Below are 24741 nucleotides of genomic sequence, written 5' to 3'. Positions count from 1 at the left end.
ACCAGGAATTTGGGGAGACAACCGAAGGCCAATCCCATCCTAATGAGCTATAAGTAATTTATGGGTGCTAAGGTGGGGAAAAATTATACTCCTTAGTGTTGTATCCACTGGTAAGCTGCCTTTGTTCAAGTAGTAACTTTCCAGCCATGGTCATGTAGGCAACCCTACTTAAGAGCAATGGGGTCCCAAAGATAGATAGATAATTAGATAGATAGATAGATAGATAGATAGATAGATAGATAGATAGATAGATAGATGATAGATGATGTGTGGATGGATGTGTGGATGGATGAATGGGTGGATGGATGGACGGACAGACAGACAGATAAAGATAGATCATAGATAGAAAGCCAGTATGAAATGAAGATCAATAATAGTCAATATTTGGTTGAGGTTTTACAGAACTGGTAGGTGAAACGTGAAACCATCATCACAAAAATCAAAGCAAAAATTACATGAAAATATGGGAAGGAGGGCTTTGTTGGGAAGAAGAGAGGATCTAGTGAAAGCATGAGGAAATAATAGAAGACAATAGAGTAAATATGATCAAACTAATGGGAAATTAGGAGATCATGAAACAAATGATATAAGTGATAAGACAATATATTTGTCAGGATGGCCTCACAAATATGAGAATTTTTGACAAATAATTTAAAGATAATCTTCTAAAATGTATCAAAATCCTGGGTGTAATTTTCTCATAATTATGTATGATTTTAATGAATTTTTTTTACCTTTTCAAGTTTATTGCCTATACATTTTATTAAATGTGATTGAAATATAAAAATTAAATTCCATAAAAGACAGGAAATCCAAATCATTGATGCTCTCAATATGTGTTTATTTTAAATTTTATATTTTTGACTCTGCATGGATTGCAATAAATGGGTCTTCGGCAAAGTTACTAATAGAAAAGTGAGCTTTGCCATCACTGCCAACATAGACTTTTATTCCAGTGCAGTTGCCATCGACTTTATCTCCAGAGATGACATCACAGTATGTGCCAGCAGGAAGACCAGTCTGTAAAGTTTCTGACAAAGCCCTGAAAAAGTAAAAAGTTAATTCTGTAATCAAATTCAACATAGACAAATGTAAGAAATCAAACTATCTCCAAAATGAATACTTGTCTATTATGCTCTATAAATAGAAATTATGATTTAATTGCCAATGACCTAATAAATGATTTTTACATTATATATATATATATATACATATATATATGATACACATAAGTACACACATATGCATATATATGTGTGTGTATCTATATATACATATATCTATAGATAGATAGATAGATAGATAGATAGATAGATAGATAGATAGATAGAGACAGAGAGACAGAGAGAGACAGAGACAGAGAGAGAGTTAGAGAGTTCATGATAAGTTTAAAACTTGGTTTCTAGAGACACGAGCTCCTGGTGTACTGGTTAGTTCATACTGTTGTTCCACCTATAGGGCTGCAGACCCCTTTAGCTCCTTAGGTACTTTCTCTAGATCCTCCATTGGGGGCCCTGTGTTCCATCCAATAGCTGACTGTGAGCATCTACTTCTTTGTTTGCCAGGCACTGGCACAACCTCACAAGAGACAGCTATATCAGGGTCCTTTCAGCAAAATCTTGCTGGTGTATGCAATGGTGTCAGCGTTTGGAGGCTGATTATGGGATGGATCCCCAGGTATGGCAGTCTCTAGATGGCCCATCCTTTCGTCTCAGCTCCAAACTTTGTCTCTGTAACTCCTTCCATGAGTGTTTTGTTTCCAATTCTAAGAGCTCGTGTCTCTACCTGCATATGTATCAGAAGATGTCTGGGGGATTTGGGGATAGCATTTGAAACGTAAATGAAGAAAATACCTAATTAAAAAATAAATTATTAATAAAAAATAAGAAAATGCCTAATTAAAAAAATATTTAAAAAAAAAAAAAAGAAGATGGCCTAGTCGACCATCATTGGGAAGAGAGGCCCTTTGGTCTTGCAAACTTTATATGCCTCAGTATGGGGGAATGCCAGGGTCAAGAAGTGGGAGTGGGGGGGGGGGTCTGGGAGACTTTTGAGATAGCATTTGAAATGTAAATGAAGAAAATACCTAATTAAAAAATAATAAATTTAAAAAAAACTTGGTTTCTAGGTCATGGCACAGTTTGGGGAAATGGGTGAAGTGGATTATTTGGAGGAATTTTGTCACTGAAGGCAGCTTTGAGAATAATAACACTTGCATGTTTTTCTAGTCAGATCTTTCTGTATTGTGCTTTTGGTTCAAAATGTGAGTCATCATCTCCCAGTTTCCACCTTCATACCTTTCCTTCATGGAGTCAAAACTCAGTAACTGCAAGCACATATAAATTCTTTCTTCTATAAGTTCCCTTGTTCATGTTGTTTAATCATAGCATCAAGACAGAAACTAATACAATCTTCTAAATGAAAAAGAGATAACCTGAGCAAAAGATAACTCAGATTCATGCAAAGAGATTCTCTAAGTATAGTTGTATATAGGATGAAATTATTAAAGGAGAAGATATAGATTCATGGATCTCAAATTGAAGGCCAGTCATTGGAGATTGTAGAACCAATCCACATCTGTCTCCAGAGAAAAGCCATCACCCATAATCATGTATACAAATGTGTTGAAAAGATTAATCACAAAGAAAAAGAGAATTATTACACAGAGGCAGACATTTTAAGATTGTATACCAAAGAAATAGAAAAATAAATAGTTGAGATATAGAGTTAGGGTGTGATAATTTGAAACTAATACTGCCCATCCTTTCACTGATTTTTAAGATTATTATTTAATGTTTATGTCTTTTATATAGGTGTCACATGAGTATATGAATGAGAATATATGCACATGACATTGTAAAAATGCATCAAGGACAACAGCAATATCAAAACTCAAAACAAATTCTACAAAATTGAACACATCAAGAGCAAGCATTTTTTCTACAGTTTTTAGGTCACAATATATTTCTTAAATCCATTCATTAAAAAGTATAATAGTATATAATCCTACTTTAAGTGATATCCACTTACCAGTCATCATTGTTAAAGACAATGAATCCTTTGTTTCCTCTGCCAAAAGCTACTTGGTTGCTGTTATTATCCCACCAGTTTGCAAAAGGCTGACCATTGACAACATTTCTGAAGGTAACCATGTTCCTAAAAGCACAGTATCATGTGAAAAGCTGGTACCCTTAAACATCAATTTAAAATAAAAGGTTAAACAATGTTATTATGCAAGATCTGTAGGAGACATCCCCACCTTATTTGACGCCATCGATGTTCACAGATCCAGTCATTGCCACAAGTGCTGTCTGGGTTAATGCTCACTTCTTTGGTTTTTCCATTGTTATTTGGTGGTCCAACCCAGTCATTGACATCCTTAATTAAAAGGAAAAGCATCAGGTTTTTAACATGCATGTTGATTTCCATGACACTAAATTCAAAGTGTTCTGTTACTTGAACGTCTATACTATCTACTTAGTATCCAACTCTTTCAGTATTTATACAGACAACTACCAATGAGTACTATTTCAGTGCATATAACATAGGTATATTAGGTCATATTTCACAGAATTATACATTTTTATTTAGTCAGTGTCTTCCGTGCAACAGTTTCTTAATAGCTCTCTTCTTTAAAATCACTAAAATGGCAAAAACTTTAGCATCAGAAAGACCAGGATTAAAGATCAGGCTCAGTGATGCTGACAGGCAGAAAGCAGGCAGAGCTCTGCATGTTTCATGGCCCACACACGGTGGGAGCCACTATGATGTGCAAGTATGTGGTAGGGAGATGGGAGAGAAATGGACTGGTTTGAGCACTATGAAGAGACAGAACTGGAGACATGAGGGTAGAGAGGAACAGCATTATGTGAGTAGCTTGTCCTGCCACCTGAGGCCAAGATGAAGTTGACTCATACTGCTGCTATGGGCAGTGTCTGGGTCCATAGCCATGCAGCAGCAGGGATCTATGTTGATGCCCATGGCTCTTATTACCACTAAAGTCCATTAGGGCATCCCTGGTATGGACTGCCACCTGGGACCATGTAGATGTCCACAGGCTACAAAGAGAAGGCTACGCCCCTCACTGGCTGCCTTACTCTGAAGCACAGACCCTGTACCAAACTTGTATAACATAATCAAGCTGGTCCTGATGGCAGGAGTTCAGGTAAGCTGGCCCCAGTATGTGATCACCCCACACCTCGCCTGCTGTGCAATGGCATATGCAAGGGAGAGATGGTCTTCCCCTTTATCCCCAGCAAAATGGAGAGCATTCAATATTGGTAGTATATCAGAAGCCAGAGGCCTCGAACCAGACCAATGACTCACTGCTATCAACATTTGCAAGTAAACATGTGGATAAAAGGGGTATACTGTGAAACACAGCGAGTTGTTTTTGTTTGTTTGCCTTGTCCTATTTTTATTTTGTTATTTGAGAGGAAGGTTACAAGGGAGATATGAAGGCAGATATGAAGCAATGGGGAAACGAGTGGGATTGGGGAACATGACATGAAAATCACAATGAATCAATGAAAAGCTCCTTTTAAAAACTCTCCAGTACCAATGGTTTTTAAAATCTGATTCAATATACGTAAGTTCTTTATGCCCAAGTGTCATTATTTGTAAAATAGAAATACAGTTTGTTATTATAAAAATATTAATGCCTGTGAAGTATTTAAATATAATATCAATTGGTTTTATGCCACCTTTTGAATAAAGGTGCTAGTAAATATGTCCTGATATTCTGTAATAAATTTTCCAAAACTTGAATATGCATTTCCTGGTTCTCAACACATTTAAATATCTTTCTAAAACAAAATTCTCTCTGTGTCCTTTCTTTTTATTGAATATTTTGTTTATTTACATTTCAAATGTTTCCCCTTTCCTGATTTCTCCCAACCCAAGACCCCCCTATCCCTTCCCCCCTCATCCTGCTTCCCCCACCCACCCACTAAATCCCATCACCCCACCCTCAAATCCCCCTACACTGGGGCATCGTGCCTTCCCAGGACCAAGGGCCTCTTTTCCCATTGATGCCTGACAAGGCCATCCTCTGCTACACATAGGGCTGGAGCCATAAGTCCCTCCATGCACACTCCTTGGTTGGAGGTTTAGACCCTGAGAGCTCTGGTTGATTGATATTGTTCTTCCTATGGAGTTGCAAATCCCTTCAGTTCCTTCAGTTCTTTCTCTAACTCGTACATTGGGGACCCCGTGATCAATCCAATGGTTGGCTGCGATTATCCACCTCTGTATATTTCAGGCTCTCTGTGTTCTATAGAGGCTAAGTTTTTAACGCCAGAATTGGCCAGTTTGATACTTGAGAAATCTGTTGTCTCCACCTGCTGGGCATTTGCATTCCAAGACACCAAGTCAACTCAGCATTGCAAGGTCCCAGGGACTCAAACTCCTATTCCTCCTACAGGAGCTTTACTCTCTAAATCATCTCCCCAGACCCTTAGCTGCCTTTTGAAATTGTTCAGATTAATGTATTACAAAATATTTTGTAACATTAACTATTCTTGAATAAGTCTTCAAACTTATGTGCTTAATTTAACATAATTTATTTCATGTATTTTTTAAGGTAACCTCAGTTAAACTGAAAAGTTTCTTTATATTCCACAGAAAATTCCAAAAGTTCTTAGCAAATATTTGTTTTGGTTAAATAAACAAAAGCTTACTTCCTCCTTTCAGGTGCTACTATACACAATCCCCACATCAAATTGACAAGAGAAGAACTACTAGACTCATATGTTTTACTGTGTGTTCTTGTTCTCTAACTTTCAAGTTATTGTTTCAAAGTTAAAGCAGTTCATAGTTCTATAATATACTTACAATTTTAAAATTGTATTAAATAATTTTGATGGCATGTCTCTTGTGTAACAATTTCATATGAAATTAAAACAGGACTGCATTTGGTTACTGTATATGGAATGGATCCCCAGGTGTGGCAGTCTCTGCATGCTGACAGGAGCCTGATATAGCTGTCTCCTGAGAGGCTCTGCCAGAGCCTGACAAATACAGACGAGGATGCTTGCAGCCAATCACCAGACTAAGCATGGGATCCCCAGTGGAGGAGTTAGAGAAAGTACTGAAGGAGTTGAAGGGGTTTGCAACCCCATAAGAAGAACAACAATATCAACCAACTAGACCTGCCAGACCTCCCAGAGTCTAAACCACCAACAAAGGAGTACACATGGAGGGACCCATGGCTCCAGGCCTATATGTAGCAGAGGATGGCCTTGTTGGACATCAATGGGGGAAGAGGCTCTTGGTCCCCAGTGTAGGGGAATTCAAGGGCAGGGAGGCAGGAGTGGGTGGGTGGGTTGGAGCACATCCTCATAGAAGCAGGAGGAGGGGGAAGGGATAGGGGCTTTCTGGAGTGGGGAGAACCAGGAAAGGGGAATACATTTAAAATGTAAATAAAGAAAATATCCAATAAAAAAAAAGAAAAATAAGAAAGAAAATGTGGTTTACATACATAAAATGGAAAAAAAAAACCCAAAACAGGACTGCTTTCTTTCTTCAAAAGTACATTTAAACTTACTTTTCCATTCTGGAAATTTCTTGGCCAATAGTAACTTGACATTACCCGTGTGAAACCATAAGGATGAGCCAACATAAAGCCAACAGCCATTTTATAGAGTCTGGAAATTACAAAACAATATTACAATAAAAAACTAGAATTTTACTATCAGTAAAGAACATGTATAAATGTAAAGAATAGCTTTACCTACCTAGCATCCCAGAATGTCAAGATGGATGCTCCCCCAGCACCATGTCCTCGCTGATTGTCATGGTTGTCCACAAACACAAGGGCTCTGTCAGAAGGCATCAAACCCCAACCTTCTCCCCAGTTCCTAGTTTTTAAAAATATATGCATACATTATTCCTTGAAAAGAACATTTAGAGTATCCTAAATCTATACCTCTTTCTATAGTCTATTTGAATTTAATGATTTTCTAAACAAATGATTATTCCATAGAAAAAAATTTCTTCTAGGTAATTTTATAAATGACTTATTTGCATTTCATCCACATTGCATGTAAGATTGCAATGTAGATGATCTCAGGAAGGGTAAATATTCCTATCACAGTATATACAATGAAAAACAAATGAAAAAATTGGATATTGCACTCTGTGTGATGAGCAAATATTTCAAGTTAATTTTTTACAGTGTATGTAGAAGTGCAATAGTAGAACCACGTTGCAGTTTTATTTGTGAGTAGTAGAATTTTTCAAGTAATATTTTGAGTTTAGTAGACTGTAACTACTAAAATCTAGTAAATTCATATCAAAGACAGAAAAAAAGTCTGTAGGTGATGTTTTGTGTTACTAGAAAACCTCCTTGTTACTGATATTTAAAATGAAATTTATTAATCCCAGATGATTTTTATTGTTGAGAGGGCAATCAGCCTGCTTAATAGCTAATGTTTTGACAAATATTCAATAAATTAGAATTGTATAAGATGAATATGTAATGGGATAATATGAGAACAGATCTATGACAGAAAAAAATGACAAAGTGTGATGTATTTACTTTAAGTAGGACATCTTTTCTCCATCCCACTTGCGCATAACTTTGCCCAATTTTGCTCCATATTTGAATTCTGTCACACGGCCATTTCCAAAATACTCATTACTTGACACTGCCTCACCACCCAGATCAATCACCTAGTAGAGAAATAGGGCGAAACTGTCATTGAACAAAATGATACTAAAATATTTAATGTAAAAATAATATCCTATAAATTCCTTATACTATTCATGTTCAATGTGGTTTTCTTCATTCCTTTATTAACATCAGTACTGAAAGAAATTTAATGACAATATCATTTTTGTCCAATAAAAATAGCTGACATATTTCACTTAACATATAATTGAAAATTCAGATATTCATACTAACAAAGTACTTACTGTCAGATAAACAATTTTATCACTTACAAATTCATTAGATTCTCCAAAGAAAACAAATACAAACATTATTAATGTTCTTCACATGAAAAATGCCCACAGAAATATTAATCAACTTATCCAAAATTTATGCATTTAACAATATTTAAGACAAGAATTAAGCCTAGAAAAACTGACTTGTGTCAGCAGCTAAGATATTGCATAATGGTCCCTGAGTATACACTAAGTGGTACAATAATGTCACAGGATAAATACATTCTCTACATTCCCTTAGACCTTTATTCTGGTAAACAATTAAGTCTATTATATCTAAATAAGTAATAAGTATCTAAATTATCTAAATAATTTAAAGAAATTGCACATTTATAAAGCACTCAGACATTAACTTATTAAATTGTGTTTAATACAATCTTCCATCTATCCTCTGTTTAACAAAACAATATAATTTTATATGTACATATATGTATTATATTACCTCTTGATAAATGAAAGGTCTGCTTCCTTGATAGAACCATTTTGTATTGAGATTATGCAGTTTGTCCAAAATTGCCTTTATGTCACCAGGCCACATGTGCTTAGAAGCATCAAGTCTGAACCCTGCTACACCAATGTCAATGAGATGGTTCATATAGTCAGCCACCTTGGTACGAACATAATCTTTCTCAAGTGCAAGATCCAAAAGGCCAGACAGACGACAATCTCTGACCTGTTAAGAAACACAAACTAAACAAAACTGTGTTCAATATATAAATATCATCCATTACCAGAGATTTCCTTCAACTAAACAAGTATTCACTGATTGGTGTAGAGAACCTGTAAAGATTATATCCATAGGTTAGGTACAGATCCAATTGAGGGATGGGGCCACCCACACATCTCAAAAATATTAATCCAGAATTGTTTCTGTCTAAAAGAAATTCAGGGACAAAGAGTATAGCAGGGAGTAAAGGAAAGGCGATCCAGATACTGCCCCACCTAGAGATCCATCCCATCTGCTGACACCAAACCCAGATATTATTGCCAAGAAGCACTTCCTGACTGGAGCCTGATATGGCTCTGCCAGAACCTGACAAATACAGGTGTGGATGCTGGCAGCCAACCATGGAATTGAGCACAGGGATCCCAATGGAGCACTTAGTAGGACTGAGGAGCTGAAGGGATCTGCAACCCCATAGGAATAACAATATCAACCAACTAGCCCCTCCAGAGCTCCCAGGGACTAAACCATCAACCAAAGAATACACATGGAGAGACCCATGGCTCCAGCTGCACATGTCGCAGAGGACTGCCTTTTCTGTCATCAATAGGAAGGGAGGCCCTTGATCCAGTGGAGGCTTGATGCTCCAGGGTAGGGAAATGCTTGGGCAGTGAGACTGGAGTGGGTGGATGGGTGGGGGAGTTCTCTCATAAAAGCAGTGGGGAGGGGGATGGGATAGGAGGTTTGCGAAGGGGAAACCAGGAAGGGGAATGATATTTGAAATGTAAATAAATATAATAACCAATAAAAAAATCTTCATAAAGCCTTTTCATGGAAAACTGGGAACATTCACATCCTACTGTGGATATGCCTTTCGAATATTTTCCACTATCATGTATGGATGAGGCATAAATAAAATCGATAATATTATTAATTAATTGAGGAAACCCTTTTGTGTCCTTTCTTTTTTCCTTTTTTTTTCTTCTCTTATGTACTGCAGAATTAAAACATAAATCTTTTAGTATTTAGCACCTTTCTTGAACCATCAAGAAACTAGCAGAAGGTTGATGAAGATTGATTTGCATTTCTAACTCCTAGTAATATAAGGAGTCTAAGCCACATGTCAAATGGTATTCCAAAAGGTCCATGTGCATAAGAAGTCCCTGATTTCATTTTTAATTCTGATCATTTTCCTCACCTGAGCAGCATCTTGGTAGTTCTCGATACCTCCACTTGCAGTTCTACATTTTCCATCATTAAAGTCAAAACCAGAATATGGAACTCCAGGAAAGTCCCTGTTATTTGGGTTGAAATAACTTCCACATGTACTGCTTTGTCCAGCTTGAGCCCCCACTCCACACATGTGGTTAATGACAGCATCCACATAAATACGGACCTGAAGAGAAGAATGTGTACTTGAATGCAGCTTAGAGTCCTAAAATTAAGCTGGTTAAACTCTGCAGCACACTAATGAAACATATATATTGACATATTATATATAAATTATATATTATGTATATATAAATATATATACATTATATTTTAGCACCTTCCCTGAGCCATCAAATGACTATGGAAAGGTTTATGAATATTAATCTTAGTTTCTACCTCCTATACTATGTTAACTAAGGAAAATAAAAACACATGTCAAATGCTTTCCCCAAACTACCATGTGTATAATTGTAGCCTCCCTCAGCCTTGAAGCAGGCTGATCCAGACTTTGACCTTGCTGCCACTAAGAAGGAGATTACCTAAGGTGGAGCCTTCCCGACCTAGATGGCTCTATTGTTCTGTCACCTGCCACTGCTCTCCTCCAAGACACTGCAACCTGCTGAGAGGTCCCTGAGATATTCTGGAGGAACATCCTATCCTGCAGGCCACCTGCAGGCTGGCTCCGAGAATGGACTGGCGGGGGGTGGGGGGCTGGGGGGCTTCCCCGTTTATAAGCACAGTTTCTGAGTAAAATCGCGGGCCTTGAACAGAATCATGTCTTGGTCTCCATTAATCTCTCTCGCCTTCTGTCTTTTTCAGCCTCAGCTTGCCTCCCAGGTATACCTGGTTCTTGTAGGCCTCGGGCCAGCATACGACAGATTGGCGTCCGAACAAGGGACATTGGAAACGGCGAGGAAACACTGAGGGAGTCACTCTCTTGTATGGAACTCCAAGGGAAGGAAAGAATCAGAGGATCTTTTGGGCACGGTGAGCAACAGGTATTTATGCTAGCACTGGCTTTAAACTTCATTTTTTAAAAGTGTTGCTGGAGGTTCGGTAGGATACGGGCTAAGTTTGGAACAGTGCTAACCCGGCGCTGGGTCCACTTAGGGTTCGGCAGCGAAGGACTAGAAACTTTGAATCAGGCGGTTGTCCGCAGTTTTCAAAAGCAGCTTCAGGCAAGAGGATTGGGTTTAAAATAATGAAACAGGCAATTGTCCGCAGTCGAGAACTGCATCAGGCTAGAGGAATAGGGTTTAAAATATAAAATAAAATAAAACAAAACAAAATAAAATAAAATAAAATAAAATAAAATAAAATAAAGGAAAATGGATTTTGAAATTCTCCCAGAGACAGAGAGAAATTGGGGGATGCCCTGCCTTATTCTCTCTGGCCCCTACAGCAGAAGTTCTCTGCCCTCTTTGTGTTGTCTAATGTCTGGTGCACCAGTCCGTTTATGTGTCGATCCATGTGTGTTTTGTTTTGTTGTCTGAATGACTGAATGTTCTGTATTTCATGTTGGAAAATAAAAATGGCTAAGACTTTATCTGCTGGTTCAGCGAAGCTGGAGAGTGGCCACACTTTGGCCAGGATCAGGCACAGCACGGGAGCCACTGCTGGAAAAAGCTGCTTCCAAAGAAAGGGAGTCTGCAGCTTAGTTTTGGGGCAAAAAAGCTGATAGTTGATTTTTTCCTGGAGGGTCCTCTGCAATCGTGATTATTGTATTTAGCAAATGACAAAGTGCTTTTTTATCTTATAAATATAGCTAGAAAAAGTAAAATTCTTTGGTCTAAATTTATAAGACTCGTTTAGCCACTGCATTTGGTTTTTACTGGTCTTATAGGTGTAACTTTGGTAGCAAGATAGCTTTAAATTGGTGGCTTAGGTTTGGAGTCTTTACAACACGTGGCATAAAGCAGGCCAAAAAACTAGGCCTCTAAGGGATACTTCTAGTTGAGATAATATTTAATGTGATTCTTATCCTAATAAGTGGACTTAAAGATTTTAAACAATGTCTCTTTAATGAGGCATTAAAATTTGCACTGTCATGCATTCATAGGTATAAATTGACAGCCCAACTTCGTAACATAATAGTAATGCTCCTAATATTGATTTTAAAGATGATAAATTGTTTTGAAATTGGGTTTTGCTTTCCCAAGGTTGTGGATATTATCCTAACGTTGCAAAAGAAACTTGAAAATTATGGTTAAAACTGCCAATGTTCCATTGACTGCAGCTTGCAGTTTGATCGAAAATTTAAGATTTTCTACTCACCCATATATTGTTAATTACGATTATTACAAGAGTAATCATCTTATGAGAGCACTAATACAGCTCTTTGTGGCCATGCAGCCATACAAAGCTCAAAGCAGCCCCAGAGAGGCTTGTGTAACTTTCTTTTTTGTCTTGCAAATGAGGCCTAAGGAAGCTCTTGAAACTTGCCTCTCCTTGTCTCCAGGGGAGTTTTCTTTTAGCTTAAAAAAAAAAAAACACTGTTGCAGATCTATCCAGATGTTCTAAATAAAGTTCAAATTCAAAGTTTATAAAAGGGCAATCAGGCTGTAGAACTTATAAAGGCATTACAATCTGGCTTGCCTACTTCATGTAAAGTTATTATAGGTTTAAAGGTTCGTTTTTTCCTTTGCATGGTAAAGGGTTTGCTTCTAGTGAACTGGTAATCACTGGAAATGTTTGCCTCTGGGTATGGCTAATATAGCTTTACATTATGTAAGAAAAAATTTTGTCTCTGCTTCAATACAAGAAGCTAAGAGTTTGAATCTTTTAGTGTATATTTTTTCCTAAGTGGAAAGTATTTTATTAGCTAATTCCTCTCAAGGGACATTTAAGTCAAATCTTTGCTCTCACACATGAGCTTTAAAGTTCTGGAGAGTAGCTGTTGCTCCAGAAAAGATTCAGAGGCAATATCTTTTTAATATTTAGGGTTTTAGTTATACTATAAAGTTTTGGTACAGAAAATCTAAGAGAAAGAAATTGATTTGCTTCAAAATTTTATTTTCAAAAGCTTCCAGGAGATGTTTATTGGCTAAGACCTCACCTTAAACTCACCACAGGAGAACTTAAGCCCTTGTTAGGTGCTATCAAGTAAGATTCAAATTAACTGGTGAGAAACAAAAAGCCTTTACAGAAAGTAGAAAAAACTCCTGTGATCAATTGTTATCAATTATAATCAATGGTAATTAAATATTAGCTGCTTATTTTAGTTAGGGTTATTAAATGTGCCCACAGCAATTCTTTGGCAAGAGACAACATTATTGTAAAGTCATCTTTCTTCACTTCCTGGCCGACCGTTGGCCTACGTGGAAGGCCAGTCGGCTGCCAGCTGCTGTGGGGCAGGGCCATGGACTACATGGATTTCCCTGAGCGGTGATGGCGCAGGAGGCTGCCAAAAAACAGTCACCTTTGTAGCGAACTCAGCGTTGGGCCTGAAGCGCCATATTCTTCCTGCTAGGGCACGGGGTGCTCTGCCACCTTTGCTCCGGTTTCCTGTCCTACAACAGATTGGGCCAATTCAGCCTCTTTTGGCCTGGATAGCAGGCCAGCAGTGAGCAAGGCTGAGGTGGCGTTCACCTCAAAGCAAAGTTTTGACATCCTATTAAGGCTGCTGTGGTGCTAGTAAAGAATTGTAAGATAAATTTGTATATTTTAGAAAAACTATAACAAAAATTGTGTCTTAAGAACCTGACAAAGTGTCTGTTCCTTGTTCCAAACAATTGGTTTTTGCAGAATATTGATATTTGGCCTATTGCATACCATCATTTTAAATAAAATTGATAATTACTATCCTAAAGATAAGTTGAAAATTGTTTTTATGCATGCTTTTGTACATTCTATAAGTTCATTCATGCATGCATCCCATTTACTGTGTTTAAAAACAGCCCTTCTATGGGAGAAAAGTACATGTGAATTGGATCACATGCTTATTCTTTTGAGTTTCCTCCTGCCTCAGCACAGATAATTACATTGTGTGCTGTAGATGGATTTTAAAATGTTGAATAATCAAGCTTTAATTTGTATATTAATAGTCAATATTATATCTCAGAGCTTATAATTGCTTAAAATTATTCATCCCTCAGACTCTATAAATTCTCAAATTTGCAATCGTTTATGCATATACAACTCATAAGGAAAAAAAATGCTGTTCTTTTAAGAAGACTGTTTTTGGACATTTAAGAATTTGTCCTGGATTGCCTGGACAAGACCCCTTAAGGCAATGCCATGCTAGATTTTTATCTCAGGCAGATTACAGGCCTTACATAAGAATAATTTCATTCTTTATATAATCAAAACAGTAATGGCTTAAGACAATATTTTGATATTTTTAGAGAATGTGCATGTCAAATTGAAAAAAAAATTGTTCTTGGTGTCCTCAGATTCTACCTTTTTCCACATAATGGTGTTAATTCTTGAGGACTTATACTTAATCAATTGCTGTAAATGAATGCTCTTATTTCTGATTAATAAATAAATTATGCACATGTGACTATTAATAACTTTTCAAGCCTTCTAGTTACAACCACTCTTCAAGAGAAACAACTGAAAGTATAATTAGTCACTGCTCATGTTATTTTAAAACTGACTATAACAGTCAAGTATTTGAGATGTTTTGTCAACAATTTTATAATTCTCAAAGACAAGGTATTAAACTATAGCTTCTTAAAAAACAAAGAAGGGGAGGAATTATATCTTCGTGCACATTTTTTAAATCATATTTTTATTTTAAGAATTTTGTAATTTGGATGTCAAAGAACTTAATAAATGCCTTATAGTATCTTAAAACTAGATATAATCATGTCTAGGTGAGATGAAAAGGATCTACTTATTGGCATATGGCTTGATCCTGAACAGCTACCCTATTGGGGAAAGGGGAATCTCCACAGAATGCTGCAGAAGCATGACAACTGTCAGAATAATTTGTGTGACAGGCTGACCTATGAGTTCACTGAGTACCCTGACTGTGGTGACAAGTGGGTATATGTTTTTTACCCACCGTTGCTTGCCTTTGTCCCAGATTGGACAAGCTAAGGTGCCTTGCTTCAAACTTTTTAACCTGATGGACATAGAACGTTAGAGACCGTGGAATCTGACTTAGAAAGATTAATCATAACAAAGAGTTATAATGATTCTTCTCTTTCCTTCAATGTGACCAGTTATTCTAACTCTATCTTGGACTGGTCTAGTAATTATTCCAATATTAGAGATTCCTATTGAAGATAGCTAAAAATCTTAATTACCTAGCAAAGTTAATTTGGAGCACAGGCTCCACTTTCAGAGAATCTCTGGCTTTCCTGCTAATTCTCAAAACCAGCTCCCCGACAGCAGGAGGTCAGAGTCTGAGCTTGATCATTGCTAATTTGCAGCTGAATAAAGTACCTGGGCTTCCACAAAGAAACTTTTATCCTGTTGCTTTTCGCTGTCTCAGCTTTGTTTTTCAAGCAGGTCAGTCAACTCCTCACAGTCTGATTTCAGCAAGTGTGCAGCCTCACCTCCAGCAAGTGCAGGTGGCAGAAATTCATCAATATGAAGAAGCATATTCAGTATATATTGTGACTTTGGTCTGATTTGGGAATAAGGTGTGCTATGAGGGCCGGTTAGTCAATGATGGGCAACCAGATTTTGGAGCCATATCAATCTAAGACAGAGGTATATGCCAAGAGGCCGTGGTTTGTTAATAATACACCACAGAGCCATGTTTGTGCAAAATAAACACAAACAAGCTGCATATATTCTCCTTGACGGATAAGAATGGCCTGGGAAAATCTGAGATCATAAAATAGGCAGGGCCGCCAGCCACCATAACTCCCAGGCAGGACTATGGAGCATAAATAAATTTTATGCCTCAGTCCAGCTATTTTTATTATATAATCAGGGAGGAATTGTAGCCTCCCTCAGCCTTGAAGCAACCTTGAAGACTTAGACCTTGCTGCCACTAAGGAGATTACCTAGGGTGGAGCCTTCCGACCTAGATGGCTCTATTCTGTCACCTGCCACTGTTCTCCTCCAAGACACTGCTACCTGCTGAGAGGCCCCTGAGATATTCTGGAGGAACATCCTATCCTGCATGTCACCTGCAAGCTGGCTCCAGACACCAAGAATGGACTGGTGGAGGGGTGGGGGGGGGGGGCGGGAATGGGCCTTCCCACTTTATAAGCACAGTTTCTGAGTAAAATCTCAGGCCTTGAACAGAACTGTGTCTTGGTCTCCATTAACCTCTCTCGCCATCTAAGTCTTTTTCAGCCCCAGCCTGCCTCCTAGGAGTGCCCAATTCTTGTAGGCCTCGGGCCAGCATACAACTTATAATAATATCCAGATTTATTTTTTTAATTCTCAACATTTTCTTCATCAGAGCATCATGATTATAGTTCTCATGTTTCCACTTCCAGTTCTACATTTCCATCACTAAAGTCCCAGCATGTTAATAAAACTATATATATAGAGATGATAGGTAAATGGTAGATAGATAGATAGATAGATAGATAGATAGATAGATAGATAGAGATAGAGATATTTTGTAGCTTCATTTGCAACAGGACAAAAAGTCAATGTGAAATGAAGGTTAATAATAATCAATATTTGGTTGAGAATTTACAGAACTGGTTAAGTGGAAAACTAGAAAGCATCATCACAAAAATCAAAACAAAATGATATTTTAAAATCTTACAATTAGATTTCTTTTTAAAAGCAGACATTATTGATTTTGAAAGGAGTTAATCTGAGTCTCAGTCTCTAAAAAAAAAGGTAGGTATTGGTCTTTAGTAAAAGAAGAAATAGTTCAGGAATTGTGAGTGGACAAATAAATCACCTAAAATGGGAGTAAGTTTGCATCTGAAATTTCTCATTTCTAATCAGAAAACGTTTACCAAGAAAAAAAAAAAAGAGTATTGCCATAAAGATTAAAAGTCAAAGTTTTCCTTTGTAAGTTCTCTTCTTCAAATTGTTCATATGAAAGAATCTTCTAAAAGTTTCCTATAAAACAGTAATTAGTTTTGAGTTATAGCTAAATAGAAAGAAGTTTAAAAGTGTGAAGCCTTTTGCTCAAAAAGAATGAGAAACAAACAGAATATGCTTTTTCATAAATTGACTTCAAAGGACAGATCACTTACACCAACATTGTTGCACCTGTTCACCATGTCCCTAAATTCATCTTCATTTCCAGACCTGGAGCATATTTTGTAGCTAATTGGTTGATATCTTTCCCACCATGGTCTTGAAGGGCTGTGGACTACGATGTTTTCATTGGGTGGAGAGACCTACAAATAAATGAGTTAAGATGATTAGCCCATAGCTTACTTTACACAAATAAATCCTGTAGAAAACTATCAATGATTTTGCAGTTCTTAATCCATATAAATTCATTCCCATTGCTTCAGAATCACTGAAAACATTGACAACACAATAAGAGGGCCTCTTGATGTCTGAAAACAAAATATAAAGTTGCCAACCCAGCCATTTTTCCTTCCTCATGAAAATTATCTGTGAAATGAAATATTGCTTCAAAATATTTAAAATACATTATTAGAAAACAATTTTACATATACACAGCATTTGAATTGTGAATGTCTTACCTGCACCCCTGCAAATCCATTAGGAGCTAAGTATCTCTCACATTCCTTAGCAATATCAACCCAGCGCCACTCAAACAGGTGGACAATAGCAGTTCGTCCATATTGAGTATGTGGGTCATATTGGGCCCAGCAGAATCCAATGAGGGAAAGCAGCAGGAAGAATTTCATTTTGCTATGTTGTTGGCAGTATTCTTTCTAACAAGTAATTTATTTCTGAAAAAATACATAATAAAATAAATATTAACACAAATCAATATTCTAGTACTAGCTATTTATAAACTGTAAGCAATTACCAATAACAATGTCAAAATGTGAAAAACATTTAAAAATTTTCCCAGGGAACTATATAAATGCTCTGTGAGTTCTTAGTAAGTTTTAATGTGTTTTCTCAATGAAGAAATATTAGCCCTTTCCAGAAATACATGTATGTGCATGCATGTATATGAATGGGTGTGTTTTATATGAATGTTTCTACACTATTTGATTTATACTACATATCATTTATGACAGCACCTATTCTGGAGAATTACAATTGAAGTTCTATATAGTTTTAAGTATCTATATAAAAATTATTGTTATATTTCCTTTCCATATATAAACAGTAACCAATTGATCTCTATTTTCTTCTTCTAGAAAATTATGCGTTGCTATCAGGAATGCCTACACATATAACACACTTAAAATACTTAAGAAGCATCAATAATGAGAACAAAAATATTAGTAAGACTAAAACTTATCTGAAAAGTTGAAAAATACAATGAGATATCTGCGGGGCAAACAGATCAAGACCTTCCAAAATATGAAGAAAAAGCTACCAAATTAGAACCTAATGGCAAGGAAGATAAAAATGCTAAACATGAAGGTATTTGAAGGTGATATCAATTATCAAGAGATAAAATGAGAAAGTACCAGGCCTGAGAGGTTTATCAAGACTGTTAAAGGCCTTAATTATTTCTTTGTCAATACAGTTCTTTTATTTGCTTTTTCAACAACCAAGTGCATAAAAAAACCTTAACAAAACTAGATTTTTTATTATATTTGACATGCAATTTCATGCTTCCATGATACTCTATATTCTTCCTAGACCCACCATCCATGTGTACTCGGTACATATTCAACTAAGAACATTTTTAGCTTAAGCTTATATTCCCAGGTGTAATGAGTAACCTTTTGATGTGTGACAACTTTTTTTAGGTTAGGCTACTGTAGTCTGTTTGATTTATAGTATAGATATATTTAGATTTACACATTCAGCTCCTGAAACAAACTTTAAAAAAAGATGTACTTCATCTCTACTATTCCTAGACCCAACAAGTGAGTAGTAAACACTCTTATGTACTCAGTAAATGACTATAACATGCCTGTAATAAGTTCCAAATATCGTGTAAGAGAAGGACATGAATTATATCCTCATTTATAGTATACTGTACGTGCAATACACACACATACACACACACACAAATGACCAGGTAAACTAAGTCAACTAGGCTTATGTAATTATAAACAATGACAGAATTTGGGAATATATCTAAGTAAAAATCAGTATTTCTTTTGTTTCATCAAAGTTTCTAAAGTTCTACTTCATAATATGATGTCCATTGAATCACATGAAATGAAGAGAAACTCAAAGCAATTCCACTACAATGCAAAAAAGAAAATGTTGTCTCCTATATCCATAACTATTCAATATGTATTTGAAATAATAGCTAATGCAATAACAAAAATGAAGGAAAATATCAAATAAAAAAGATTAAAAATAAAATAAACATATGGGTCAACCATGATAAACTAATATTTCCAAGTGACTAATTTTTTCTAAATAAGATCCATTATTTTATTTTTAAAAATTACCTGTTGTTTTATTAAAATGGTGGTAGTCTGCAGACAAAAGCTTTTCCCAGAAATTGTATGTTTTAAAAGCAAAACCCCAGTGCCCAGGTAGAGATGAATGCACTGTGAATATTTGGTCTGGAAGCCCGCGAGAAAATATCTATTGCTATTGTCAGTGATCTTGGTCACCCACCAAAAGAAAATAGGAAGAGCTTATTGCTCGAAAACAACACTTTCTTTAGATACAGAACACATATATTGAGCTGTGCTGAGCTGGGAGCTTCCTCCACACGAATAGATTTCATAGTATAGAAAAGTGATTGAGAGAGAAAATTCAGCAATGATCTAATGCAGCCTTGAACCATGTACTATAATCCTGACCTTCCATCCAAGATGTATTAATGATGTAATAGTTCCAGGGACTTTCTGATTGGATCCTAGGATTGCCCAACAGGCAGAATGCACACGTTGTACCGGTTAACTATTTATGGTTTGGGAGATCATGGATCCGATGGTAGGATCTACTGCCAGTATTTTATTAAACAAACATGTAGTTGAATTGCTTTCTAAATATTTGCATTTACAACCACAGGTTTGTATAAGTATCAGCTTTAGTAAAAGAACTCTTTTAGCAGTATAGACAGTCAAAGCAATGACTCATAACTCTTCAAAGGGCTGAGAATAAGGGACTTCAGAATGCTCAGCCCTAAACAGGACATCTTTATAATCCACAATGTGCTCCAGAGAACATCATGAAAAAGGTTTTGAGAGAATCTTCAGAGCTTGGCCCTGGAAAGATGGCTATTCAATTAATATAATCAAAAATGTGGATATAAAACTAAGAGAAGATATAAGGGAAGGGAATATGATCATAATATCTTGTAAGATACTATAAATAAAAATAATATCAAATAGAGTTAAGGATGCACTTTAGTGACTAAACCTGTTACATTTTCCTGGCTTTGAGTTATATTTATACATACATACATATATGTGTGTGTATATACATATATATGTGTGTGTGTATGATTATATATTATTATATGAATATGTATTATGTTACTATACAATAAAAATATATAACTTTGATAGCATCCTAACAACAAAACAATTCCTCTCATGAAGTACACATATTTCAATTTTCAATAAAGCATATATTTATGACTACTTTGTAGTATTAAAATACTAATATGCAATGTATACTTATGAAAACCAATTATTGTTTGTTGTAATGTGTGTGTGTGTGTGTGTGTGTGTGAGAGAGAGAGAGAGAGAGAGAGAGAGAGAGTATGTGTGTGTATTTATGGTTTTTGTTCCTTATCATAATTCCTTTTGGGGACTTACATTTCTTTTCCTGTAGTGATTCACAAGATATATGATATGCTATTGTGAACTATATTCACCTATATGTTATGGATAAAAATTACAAGATTATCAAAAACTCTAGATGGAAATGCTGACAACCCTAATGTGGATAGTGTTTGAATACTACTGAACTGCCAAATGATATTCCATAAATATGCATAATGTGAATTAAAATTTGAAAGAAGAAAAATTAAAAATCTTTTCTAATATTAAGAAATAAAACTCCTTCCCTGGGTGTTTTGTTCCCAATTCTAAGAAGGTGCACAGTGTCCACACTTTGGTCTTCATTCTTCTTGAGTTTCATGCGTTTAGCAAATTGTATCTTATATCTTGGGTATCCTAAGTTTTGGGCTAATATCCACTTATCAGTGAATACATATTGTGTGAGTTCTTTTGTGATTGTGTTACTTCACTCAAGATGATGCCCTCCAGGTCCATCCATTTGGCTAGGAATTTCATAAATTCATTCTTTTTAATAGCTGAGTAGTACTCCATTGTGTAAATGTACCATAATTTCTGTATCCATTCCTCTGTTGAGGGACATCTGGGTTCTATCCAGCTTCTGGCTATTATAAATAGGGCTGCTATGAACATAGTGGAGCATGTGTCCTTTTTACCGGTTGGGACATCTTCTGGATACTGTGCACCTTCTTAGAATTGGGAACAAAACACCCAGGGAAGGAGTTACAAAGTTCGTAGCTGTGATGAAAGGATGGACCATTTAGAGACTGCCGTATCCAGGGATCCATCCCATAATCAGCTTCTAAACGCTGACACCATTGCATACACTAGCAAGATTTTGCTGAAAGGACCCAAATATAGCTGTCTCTTGTGAGACTATGCCGGGGCCTAGCAAACACAGGAGTGGATGTTCACAGTCAGCTATTGGATGCATCACAGGGCTCCCAATGGAGAAGCTAGAGAAAGTACCCAAGGAGCTAAAGGGATCTGCAACCCTATTGTTGGAACAACATGATGTACTAACCAGAACCCCGGAGCTCTTGTCTCTAGCTGCATATGTATCGAAAGATGGCCTAGTCGGCCATCAATGGAAAGAGAGGCCCATTGGACTTGCAAACTTTATATGCCCCAGTACAGGGGAACGCCAGGGCCAAAAGAATGGGAATGGGTGGGTAGGGAAGTGGGGGCGCTATGGGGGACTTTTGGGATAGCATTGGAAATGTAATTGAGGAAAATATGTAATAAAAATATTAAAAATCAAAAAAAAAAGAAATAAAACAAAATTATGCATAATATCCTCAAAAGTAGTTTCTTAGCAATGTTATAAAATAGGTGTTACTATTACAGAGAGAAAACTCTAATATAAATTCAGGATTCCTCTTTACACTCCAGCTTGCATAAATTTAGGCATTTAGTTAAAAACCCTTCTTATGGATATCAAAGTCAGAAAATTTAAAGACACTACTTAAATTAAAAAAAAAACACACAGTTAATTTTAAATTATTTCTCTATTCTCCCTGTTTGCATATACAAATAAATACTAATTATTTACAAAATTATTTTCCTTGTTATATTCTTCCTAAAATTTATGACAAACTAAGACATTATAAAATACAAATTATTTAGCAGTGGTCAGTACAAGACAGCTTACGTATTCTTGCCATTTGTAGTTAGTAGCCCAGAGGAGACATAGTTAAGTATCTTTATAGTGAAAAATGTACTGGGAATGTCATTAAAATATTATAGTTTCTTTAATGACACATCTTCACATGTAGTTTTATCATGTTAACATTATCTCTAGTGTTGAAAGCTTCTGTATTTTATTTTAAGTTTTTTAAGTTCTAAAGTATTAGGAAGATATTTCACATGAAGGTAATCAAGTTATAGTTGCTTTACTTAAAACAATTCATAATTCATCTGAGTTTTACCTGGTATTCTCTCTCAAAACAGTAGTCATTTATCCACAGGGGAAAAAAATACCAACTTAAGCTTAGCATAAGTTGCATATGAAGGCTAGAGAAAGGCAAAGTTTAGCAAGTCTGCCTACCACATATCTAAAATAAGTTTAGAGCCAAGGCTCAGTACTCATTCCAAAACAAACAGTACAGACTGTGCTGCTGGGCAAGCAAACACGATCTGTCAACAAACCAACAAAAGACCTTGAAACCCTGAAGCCCTAAATAACAGAGATCAAACCATTAAAAATAAAAATAAGCCTGTAATAAAGTACAAAAAAGGATGAAAGAAAAACAAAACCATATTATCTTAAAAGTAACTTACTGCATCAACTTGTATAAATCAACAACCATCCAAATCTAGAGTTTAGTAATCGTCAAATACAAAACAATAGAAATCTCACCATTTGGTTTCAATTTCTCTTTCGTTCAAACAAAAGGCCAGATTAAACGTTTTTAGGAATTCGTATCCTTTCACTATCCTCTCTTTCAATCCTTATGTAATTCTCCAAATATGGATTCTGTCAGCACTGTGATCTGAGCTCCACAGTGACCTATGATGGACTGGGCACCACTACCCTGGTGTCCTTTGGAAACCACTGCCTTCCCTTGGCTGCTGCTTTATAACCTCCTCTATTGCAACATAATTCATCACTTTGCTTTCTCAATACACAACATCCTCTTCTACTTTCAACTTTTCCTCTAAATCACTTATATACAACATAGGGGTTAAAGTCTTGTAAAATAAGTTTAAAGATCACATTAGTTTATCATTGAGCCAAATTCAATCAATAAAACAAATGAGAACATAATGGGAACAAATTCACTTAATCAAAAGTCTATTATTAGGTCTGAGTTTATCATCTTCTACTCCTGTTGAGTGTAATTACTTGTTTTCATTATATAACTTTCAGATGTGTTCTTAAGTTGCTAGTATGAGATCTTATGTAGGCACTTAGTGGAATAAGCTTTCCTCTTTCCACCACTTACACTGTGTTCCATAAGTTTGGGTATGCTATGTATGCATTTTCATTGAATTCTAATAAGTACTCCATTTCTGTCTTTATTTTAGTCTTGACCCAGTTTCCATTCAGTAGCAAAATATTCAGTTTCCATCAGTTTGTAAGATTTCTGTTGGTTCTGTTGCTGGTTGTCAGATAGGATGCAGGGAATTATTTCAAAACTCTTATATCTACCGAGGCTTGTCCTATGTCCAACAGTATGGTCAATTTTGGAGAAATTTCCATAAGGTGCAGAGTAGAAGGCATTTTCTTTTGTGTGGGTAAAATGTTCTACAAATATCACTAAGGTCCACTTGGTTTATAATACCTGTTAGCTCCAGTATTTCTCTGTTTAGTTTTTGTCTGGATGACTTGTTCCTTGATGACAATGTGGCATTAAAGTCTCCCACTCTCAGTGTGTGAAGGTCAATATGTGATTAAGCTGTAGTAGTGGTTTTTTATATACTTGGGTGCCCTTGTGTTTGGAGCATAGATGCTATGAATTGAAATGTAATCTTAGTGGATTTTCCTTGTGTCCTGTTGGTGAAGGTTGCCTCTGTAGTTACAGTTCAAATTCCTAAATTTTTCACTTCCTGAATTCCCCCAGTTTTGTTTCTTTATTGATCCTCTTTACAATTTCATGACTTGAACAGTTGTATTTATTTCTTTACACTGTTGTGGATTTCTTGGATTTTGTCAAAGGATTTATTCCTTTTCTCGTTAAGGATCTGTATCATATTCATAAAGTTAGTTTTAAGATCTTTTTCTTTTGCTTCCGTTATGTTGGAATATTCAGGGCCTGCTATGGTAGGATAGCTGGGTTCTATGGAGACATACTGCCCTGGCTATTGTCCATTGTGTTTAATGCTAGCAACTAGGCATCTGGGTGTGGATTGATTTTATGTTTAGGTGCTCACATCTTGATTTGTCTTTGTTGGGTGGGTGTTTTGTTCTGTAGTTTCTGTTTCCTCTCATACTTTTCAGAGAATTTGATGGTTGCATGTTGCCTGCTTTCCTGGCCTGTTCATCTGATGTGTTCACAAAGGATGCCTGCTGATACTGGAGACTGGGTAATTGGGATGAGTTGGGAAAAGAAACGTTGGAGGATAAGGTCTTCTTGATCCTGGGGGTGGGGTCAGAGAGGAGACTACAGCAGGTTTCCAGCTACAGAGCTGGAGCTGAGAGTTGGGGATTGGATTTCAGGAGCAGTAGGAGAGGTTAGGTTT

At 36.3% G+C, this 24741-nt stretch overlaps 1 protein-coding gene across 2 annotated transcripts; it reads right to left on the bottom strand.

Moving 5' to 3' along the window:
- Positions 1-820: 820 nt before the first annotated feature.
- On the bottom strand, positions 821-23121 carry LOC110290769 (alpha-amylase 1). 2 transcript variants are annotated; one of them, XM_021157506.3, is made up of 11 exons: positions 22919-23121; positions 17404-17616; positions 16942-17088; positions 9807-10004; positions 8387-8617; positions 7538-7671; positions 6735-6857; positions 6545-6644; positions 3260-3378; positions 3031-3156; positions 821-1042 (listed from the first exon to the last, which is right to left on the bottom strand). In XM_021157506.3, exons 2-11 carry the CDS (start codon positions 17569-17571, stop codon positions 853-855), a joined length of 1536 nt encoding a protein of 511 aa, XP_021013165.1. In that variant the 5' UTR covers positions 17572-17616; positions 22919-23121; the 3' UTR covers positions 821-852. The 2 variants fall into 2 exon arrangements, with proteins under 2 accessions (XP_021013165.1, XP_021013166.1); XM_021157507.3 differs by lacking the exon at positions 22919-23121 and adding an exon at positions 22488-22603.
- Between the last annotated feature and the right edge of the window lie 1620 nt (positions 23122-24741).

Source organism: Mus caroli, unplaced genomic scaffold (genome assembly GCF_978045245.1).
Source record: "Mus caroli unplaced genomic scaffold, Mus_caroli_1 scaffold_3, whole genome shotgun sequence".
In the NCBI taxonomy this organism is placed as follows: domain Eukaryota; kingdom Metazoa; phylum Chordata; class Mammalia; order Rodentia; family Muridae; genus Mus; species Mus caroli.
The sequence above is the reverse complement of the archived record's forward strand: the minus strand, read 5'-3'. Positions and strand labels throughout refer to the sequence as shown.

Coding starts and splice junctions, on each gene's coding strand:
- LOC110290769 (XM_021157506.3), bottom strand. CDS start 17,571: ATGAAATTCTTCCTGCTGCTTTCCCTCATTGGATTCTGCTGGGCCCAA. Junction 10,005..16,941: donor ACAGGTGCAACAATGTTGGT/GTAAGTGATCTG, acceptor TCTTCTCTTCAG/GTCCGTATTTATGTGGATGC. Junction 7,672..8,386: donor GACCTTTCATTTATCAAGAG/GTAATATAATAC, acceptor TTTCTCTACTAG/GTGATTGATCTGGGTGGTGA.